At 44.6% G+C, this 8,631-nt stretch overlaps 1 protein-coding gene across 4 annotated transcripts; it reads right to left on the minus strand.

Moving 5' to 3' along the window:
- On the minus strand, nucleotides 1–8,631 carry LOC122784348 (heterogeneous nuclear ribonucleoprotein Q). Of its 4 annotated transcripts, none has more exons than XM_044049590.1 (11): nucleotides 8,485–8,631; nucleotides 6,979–7,138; nucleotides 6,023–6,141; nucleotides 5,540–5,761; nucleotides 5,279–5,455; nucleotides 4,778–4,913; nucleotides 4,481–4,686; nucleotides 4,210–4,359; nucleotides 3,987–4,108; nucleotides 3,090–3,486; nucleotides 1–808 (listed from the first exon to the last, which is right to left on the minus strand). In XM_044049590.1, the coding sequence occupies exons 1-11, from the start codon at nucleotides 8,485–8,487 to the stop codon at nucleotides 770–772; spliced, it is 1,731 nt and encodes a 576-aa protein (XP_043905525.1). In that variant the 5' UTR covers nucleotides 8,488–8,631; the 3' UTR covers nucleotides 1–769. The 4 variants fall into 4 exon arrangements, with proteins under 4 accessions (XP_043905525.1, XP_043905524.1, XP_043905522.1 ...); XM_044049589.1 differs by having other exon boundaries at nucleotides 2,933–3,486; XM_044049587.1 differs by having other exon boundaries at nucleotides 1–811; nucleotides 2,933–3,486.

Consider the following 8,631-nt stretch of genomic DNA (forward strand, 5'->3'; position numbering starts at 1 on the left):
TCTACCGCGAGCTAAAATCACAGATTTCCTCTATGGGCTTTGGTGTAGGAGAGACGTGACGTAAACACATCGTAGATTTTAAACAGACTTTTGATAAGTGGCTAAAATTTGTGAATTTTTTTTTTTTACTCTAAATCCTGAACTACCCCTTTAACTATATGCCCCTCCCCGTGGAAGACATAGGATGACTGACTGTTTTTTTTTCCGTCCATCAGCTCCTGTCTCAGAAGTGAAAACGCTTGCTTTAAGTGCTTCATTTGTTGCTGCTTCTTGTGCGTGCGTGAGTGAGTGGGCGTGGCAGGGCCAGAGGGGGCGGAGCTCTGCCTCCAGCGAGTCCTTGAAACTGAGGTAGCTAACAAGCCCACGGCCAGCATCACATGATCACATCTGTAGAGAACCGTTATCCTGGAGTGTCCAGCTTTGCAACGATCGTCTCACGTTAGCGACCTGATAATCAGATTATCACGTCACATGGAGTCCGACTTCAGAAAGTCAGACTTTAAGATTAAAAAAAAGTGCTTTTCCAGGAGGACGTCCATCCATCCGTCCGTGGTGACGCCACACAAAAAGAAAAACGTGATCCACTCCCAAAGTCACAGCTCCTGTTTTGTGATTATCTTGTACAGCACGGCAGCTTCAGAGGGGGCAAAAGAAAAGAAAAAAGGAAAAAAAGGGCTGGAATACGACTGGACCACTGAGTCAGGTGACCTTACCATTCCATCCCCCAGTGGCAGCCTGCAGCGTGACAACGCCGGACGCTGGTCAGTCCTCATAGTGACACGTCAGGACCAGCCTCGACCTCTTTGCCCTGCTAGTCAGGTAACAAAAGGAAGCAAATTAGAGAATGGAAACAGGGATCGGATTACAACGTCTCTCTCACACACACACACACACACACATACACACACACACATCCATGGAACATGAGCATTAGAAGACGAAGCGCTCGCACACACTCACAAGAACACGCATGCACATGTCACTGACAACAAAGCGAGAGACAAATACACAACATGAGTTAAAGGGACCCCCCACCCCACTTCCACCCCTCAAGTATGGCTGATTGAGCTGCTGTGAGCGCCCCCTGCTGCTCAGGACCAGCCCGAGAGCAGGCGCTCACTCTCGGTAAAGACGTGGCTGCCAGTAGAGACACAAAGAAGACAGATTTTTAACTTTATCTCAACGTTAGACAGGCTTTTCTCAATGGGAAACTAAAGTTTGTAAAACACTCACTCTCCCACACCAAAGCCTATAGAGAAAAATAGTGATTTTAACATCACAGCACACAGGAGTTGTTGATCCACTGCTGCCTCCATCACTAAGTTCACATGTGTTATTTAGTCACTTTGGCGTTTGAAAATCTTAATTAAGATTCATTTAAGTGACACAAAGTGACCACACGAGGCAGCAGGAGACCAGCGGCTCCTGTGTCCCCGCGAGCTAAAATCACTGGTTTTCTCTATGGGCTTTGGTGTGGGAGAGTGAGTGGTTTACAAACTTCAGTTTCCCATTGAGAAAACTCTGTCTAATGTTGAGATTAGAAGGGATGACAGACTTTATGACGTCGGTCGTGACAGCCGCGGTTTCACCGAGCACCTTGAACAAACGCGCTCTTAAAACAGAAAAATCTGAACGGTCCCGTGTGCAGCAGGTGGAAAATATGAGCACAGAGAAGGGGAAAGGGTGAGGGGTGGGCAGCGGGGCAGCCATTTTGTCTTTGAAAGCAGAGGGAGGAGTCATGCAAATAGCAGCAGCAGCAGTGCAACATCAAACCTCCAGAGAGAAACATGCAAGATTAGTATCCAGGCCTTCAACAGCAACTAGATCCTTCTGGGACAAGGAAAAAGCTTCACGCTCAAGCTAAATTGATCAAATTGTGCTTTTATTCTGCACCACCACCAGTAACAGTCAGTAGGGGGGCGGGGCTAACTCTTGATGCTGCGCTGACGGTGAATTTCAGACCGAATTGTGAGACATTTATGGGTTTTTGTTTTGTTTTTTGTCATGAGGGACTGATAAGGATGAAGTATGTCACTGCACATACAGAACACTGGACTGGTTTGAATTTGATGGCATGCAGAGGTGACACTGTAGCATGTGGCCAAAATTGGCAAACCTTTAATCCATTTTCTTCCACAAGGAGCCTTTAAAAATTAGTTTGAAGGCAATTTGAAGAGAGAATTTGCCGAAACATGAATTTGCAACACAATTTGAAGTTTTTTGTACACGTGTGCGTGTATGTTTATTAAAGCAGACAAACAGCAAAGGATACAAGCCAAAATGTAAAGCCAAAAAAATTGGACAACGATGGTCCTTTTTTTTTTTTATCTTCTTTTTTTTTTTTTCCTTATTTCTCAATAACAAGACACGCATTAACTTTGTGACAATACAAATTGTATTTTTTTTCATTTGTTTTTAAATACATGTTTAGGAGAGACATATGCTTTGTTGCTGTGAGCTACTTGGAACATAACCAGAATTCCTAAAACATACATAAAGCTATAGCCAAATAGACAGCCCGACCACATAATTGCATCTAAAAATTGTTTTCACTTTTTCGTTATGGAAAAATCTTTTAAAACGACCCTTTTAAAAAAATAAAAACAAATAAAGGGGACCAGTCCGCCAGAAACAGGTGGGAGTGCGACTACACTTCGAGTCCAAGCGAATTAATAAAATATGTACAAAAAGATAAGATCTTGCCAGATGTCACCAATTTGAGGGAGGAAAAACTGCAGGCAACCGTGTGGGACTGAGGGCCAATCAGATCAAAGTCTCTACATTTAAAAAAACAAAAAAGGACACCAACAAAAAACAAAAACAAAACAAAGACGGAACGCTTATCAAAGCCCTACGGGGATTTACTTCCACTGTTGCCCAAAAGAATCCTGATAAAATTCCTGGTTGTCAGATTTGTAACCGGAATAGTTACCAGAATGATCACCACCTTGGAGCGGTTGCTGAGCAATGGGTTGAGAGCCCCAGTTCTGATTATTGGTCTGGCGACGCTTGGAATCTGGCTGGTTGTACCCGTCAGCTTTGCGCTTTCCTCCTACATTTCCACCGCGGCCACCCCGTGCACCACGTACCCCTCCGCGCCCTCTCGGCTGCACTCCTCCTCCCGCTCCGCCTCCTCTCACGCCCCGTCCGCCGCGGCCTGGTCCCGGTCCGCCTCGCTGGGGGAAGCTGGCACGGCCTCTGGGTGCACCGGCCCCGCCACGCCCTCGGCCTGGAGAGGATCCGCCCCGCGAGCCTCGGCTGCCACCGCGCCCTCGGCTCGGAGCCTGGAAGTCATCGTAGCCATAGTAGGGGTCTTCGTAGCCACCGCGGTAGTTGTGGTAGTCATAGCCATAATAGTCGTAGTAGTCCTCGTAACCACCGTAGTAGTCCGGGGGGTAAGAAGAATAGCCGCCCCGGTTACCACCCCTGCCTCTGCCTCTCACAGGCGGCGGCATGTGCTGAGGGTAGTAGTAGTAATCATCATACCTGATTTAAACAAAAACAAGAGGAAGTGATGTCAGAGAGCAACATCCCGATTGGTCCATGATCTCTGACAACAATGTCCCGAGTTGACTTGTGCCGAGTCATTATCTTTCGACGTCACTCTCCCACACCAAAGTCCATAGAGAAAATCAGTGATTTTAACATCACAGCACACAGGAGCTGTTGATCCACTGCTGCCTCCATCACTGTTCAAATGTCTTATTTTATCACTTCAGTGATTGAAATCCTTCACTTACATTTACCTCAGTGACACAAAGTGACCACACGAGGCAGCAGTAGACCAGCAGCTCCTGTGTCCCCGCCAGCTAAAATCACTGATTTTCTCTATGGGCTTTGGTGTGGGAGAGTGAGTGGTTTACAAACTTCTGTTTTCTGTTGGAAACGTCTGCCTCACAGTGAGACAAAGACGTGAAACACGTTCTTACAGACATCGTCAACAGTGCCCCGTGTTTCCATCAGAAGACGTTTGAGGCGTTTCTTACATTTGCGTTTTGGCCGCCTGTCTCTGGGCTTTGCGCTCCTTCCTCTTCTGATCTGGTGGTTTGGCAAAAACGATCTCAATGGGCTCTCCCTCCAGCTCTTTACCGTTCATTTCCTCCAGTGCCTGAGAAGAAAAAACAAAACAAATACACTCATCAATTTCAGTTTGAGGCAGAGGAAGTGACATGTGACAAAATAAAACCAGCAGGGGGTGAAACTCTGTACCTTGACTGCATCGTCCCGCTCCTCAAAGTGGATGAAAGCGTAGTCTTTGGGCTTCTTCACTCGCTCCAGTTTTCCAAACTGACTGAAGGACTTCTCCAGGATTTCCTCTGTAACGCCATTGGCCAGATTTCTGACAAATAAAACCTTCACCTGTGAAACACGAGCCAAACATCGCACCGGTTAATCACGTGGCTGCTGTGGTCCTGCTGCTTCAGTGGCGTCCTCAAACTCAGATTTTTTTTTTTTCCATCGCATTGTAACTGGAGCTGACCTTGGCCATGACCTCTGGGTCCGGGTCTTCGATGGGATCGGCCCACTCCACTGTCACCACGTTGCCCCACACCTTGACTTTCCCACTCATTAGCCGGCGCCGGGCCTGGGCCGCTGTTTTGTGGTCTTCGTACTCCAGGAAACAGAAGCCGCGGTTCTTCTTCTTGTCGTCAGGTTGATGGTACAGTATGACGTCGCTGAGTCCCTCTGATGACGCACACAGACAATGCAGTTTTTAAAAAAAGTCAGCAGAGACGGGGGTCGAGGGACCGTCCGTACGCGGACGGGAGGTTTTTACCTGTGACTTTTGCAAACTCCTCCACGATCTGCTCCTTCGTTTTACTCTTGGGGATGGAGCCGACAAATAGCCTGTTGTTGGCGACGGATATACACACACCGATCTGCTTTCCAGGGCGGATCTCAAAGTTATTACACTGTAAAAAAACAAACAAAAAGAAAAACAACGTCAGATTGAACACGATGAAGATCGACCGTATTTCACACATTACAACTACAGCTTCAGTAAACATTAAGATTTTTTTCATAATCAATTTGTGGACAATTTTCCCCAAACCTGGAAACGATATTCCCAAAGTTTGTCCACAAATTAAAATTATTCAGTTTGAATGATTTGTTTACAACATGGAGCAAAGAAAATGGAGAATATTCACATTCAAGAAGCTGAAAAATCAGAAAACCTAGTTCTAATTTATAGTGTCTTGGAATTACTGGAAAGACGCACACTCTTGCGAAATATTAATATTTGACTAAATTCCACAAAAAGTCACAACAGACGTACCAGCTTCACCGCCTCCTGCGTTGCTTCTTTCGTACAGAACGTGACGAAGGCATAGCCTCTGTTCAACCCGGTCAGCGGGTCCATCATTAGCCGCAGGTCCCAGATGGGCCCGGCCTTCTCAAAGAGAGGAACCAGCTCATCTTCAAATAAGTCGCGGGGAATCTTCCCAACAAATATCTACAGAGAAGAACAACATGAGCACCAACTCCTGTGAAATGAGAGTGTACAGATGACGGCGAAATGGACGGCATCCAGGTTTACCTCCGTTCCAACTGTGGGCTGATGGCCCGCGTAGACCGACTCAGGGGGCGGGCCGCCGTACTTTCTCTGTCCGGTCGTTACGTCAAGCGTGTACTCTGTTCTGTCCAGGAGTTCTTTGATTTTAGCTTCGTCCGGTCCTTTGGTGGAGTCTGCAACTTTAGTCCCTTGTTTCTCCCTCTGCCTGTAAGTCTTCATCACTCCACAGAGAAAGGCACTTTTGTTCTGCAGGAGAGAGAGAAACCCGCGACTTAATGCACACTCGTGTTATTTTCCATCACCGATTAATCTGCCGATTATTTTCTTGACTAATCAATTAGTTTGAAATTTTCAGTTCCACGCTCACTTTCTTGTAACACCTTTCAGTTTCAGTTCTTGTTGCCAAATTTCTTGTCTTTTAAAATCAAATAATCAGCCTGAAACCCTGCATGTAACCTCAGTTATGATGTAACGTAGGAGGACATAGACCGTGACCCGAGGACTCACCTGCACATGCGACAGGTCGCTGTCTTTGAACTGCACCAGCACTTGCATCGCCCCCTCCTCATTGAATTCTTTCAAGGCTTCAATCGCCCTTTCGTCGAGATCACTGTGTGCTAATAGTCCTAAAAATAAATTCATTAAGAAAACAAAATGTTACAGAAATATCGCTTTGATGATAAAAACTTGAACAGATACTTTTAATTGAATCAAGAAAGACTGTAACATTGACGACTAATGATGTTAAACTAGATTTCAACAAAGAATTTAATTATTGATTTTCCTCCAGCTGCTGCTTCAACAACACTTCACCTCCAACAACCTGACAGCTGCTTCATTGTTCCTGATCGTCACAGCACCAGCTGCCTTCAATCTACCTTCCTTCAACCATTCATGCTCCACCCATCTTTTCCTCCACTCAATCAGGTCGGAGACATAAACGCACATTGAGTAGCTCAGACAGGCCTGAGGCAACAAACTGAGAAGGTGTGTATCAGCAGAACACAAGATGTTTTATTTCAATTTTAACTATAAAGTTATTTGTCTACTTTTCAAATAATTAAACTACTTTGAATTCAATAGCTGATTATAATTCAGAGACTGATTAATGACTGGTGTTATTTATCAGCTCACTATTGTCTTTGACAACCATCAGCTAAAAAGGATTCCAGTCACCTGACCTAGATTAGTGACCTTTTCTATAAAGAAAAATGAAACATGACGAGAACACACTGATTGGCACGGATTAATTGTATTCTTTGAGACACAAACCAAACACAAAAGCCATCCATGTTATTTCAATACAGTCATTCCTCATCCATTCATGAGAACTTTAATGTAAAAGTTGTAGTTCTGACCTAAATCCTTCATGATCCTTTCTCTGCATGTTTTAGAACTTCAACTTTTGTGTAAAAGCAGTAAAAAAAAAAACCCTGTCACAGTGAGGTGAAATGTGTGCTTACCTGCTACATAAAGTTCATCTAACTTCTCAGCGACCTGCTGAGGTAATCCAGCTTCCAGTAAAGCATTGAAATGTTCAGAGTGGGTCACCTCCGCTGTAGTGTCCATCGGCTCCTCTGTGCCATTCCCATTTACATGATCGGCGGCCATGTCTCCAGACATCTGTGCAGAACAGATTCAGAGATGGTTAAACATCAACGCCACTACAGCTCGTGGACAATCTGTAATAACCTGCACCACTTAATCTGAACATGTTTTTTGCTTGACACTGCTTCTCTTTAATCCAAAGTTTATTGTGAAACCTAAAATGAATGTCATTTCTGTCAGTTGTATCCAACCAGTTTTAACTTTTAAAATGATTTACACAGGTTAAAATTTGCCATAGGAAATTTAATGCTGACATGAGGTGATCATTCATTTGCTTTTCTTTATAACACAAACTAGGGCTGCAGTTATTTTCATTATATCGACATATAGATTGAGCTGTTGCGTTTCCTTGCTCTTAAATGTCTGGCTGTCAAATCAAAATGACTTTCTTTTCTGGAGAAACCAGAAAATATTCACATTTTAAAAGTTTAGACTTCTGAGAAACTGATTTTACTTAAAAATAAAAAAAAACATTCAAATCGATTAATGGTTTAAAGTTTAAATCAGACAAATGTAGCATGTGATCCACAACAATGTACTTTAAGTTCATAATACAGCTTACATTTACTCTGGCTTTGACCATTTTAAACAACATATCACTTGTGCAACATTCATAACTTTGACATTTGAATTTCTGTAACTCGTAAGTTACACTTTCAACGCTCTCTTTATTGAACGCATTGATTTAGCCGAAAAGCCCGTTTCTCCAGATGCTTTTTATTCCAATGTTCTGTGTGTGTGTGTGTGTGTGTGTGTCAAAATAAAGTGGATTTTTCAGTGTTATTCCTGTGGTTTGGCGCCATCGTTCAAGCCACTTTCCAGGCTGTAGTGTTTGTGTGTGTATGGCTCCTGTGCTCACATGTGTTAAAACTCAAAAAGTTACGATGACCCGAATAGCCGCGTTAACGCGAGATAAATACAAATGGAATAAAAGTCCATGTTACTATAATAAACATATCGCCGTGCTCCAGTTGACTGTTTTATATACAAACACATCCACCACGCCTGTTAGTTAAGCTACGCTAGGCTAACGTGCCCGGCTCGGCAGACACCGCAGGCCGCATCGATGCCACACGCGTGCTGCTGCGAACAAACCGTGACTAAAACGTGGTGAAAACAAACCTCTCACTTGAATCTTCCAAACACGGCGTCTTTAAATGAATATGTTGCTCATATTTCCATGCACATCTCCTTTTTATTAACGAATCTCCATGTAAAAGGAGGACGAGTTTCCCAAAATGCCGGCTAGCAGCTGTAAGTGTACAGTACACGGCTAACACTGGTCGGTGCAGAAAGACAACAACAAAAACCGCAGCACCCGCCCCGTAAACCAGCGCCGAGCTCCGTGTGTGGGTACGTACCATGCGAAGTCAAAGGCGGGTGCACGATGCTGCTGTGCCGTGATGACGGATGGTTCTGTGGAGAAAAAGGGAACAGAACCGCGCCGCTGATGCTCCGGTGGCTTTCTTTACTCCCGGTGAAACAAAATGGCGGGGGCGTAACGTCGC

The sequence above is a fragment of the Solea senegalensis genome, linkage group LG17 (genome assembly GCF_019176455.1).
Source record: "Solea senegalensis isolate Sse05_10M linkage group LG17, IFAPA_SoseM_1, whole genome shotgun sequence".
In the NCBI taxonomy this organism is placed as follows: domain Eukaryota; kingdom Metazoa; phylum Chordata; class Actinopteri; order Pleuronectiformes; family Soleidae; genus Solea; species Solea senegalensis.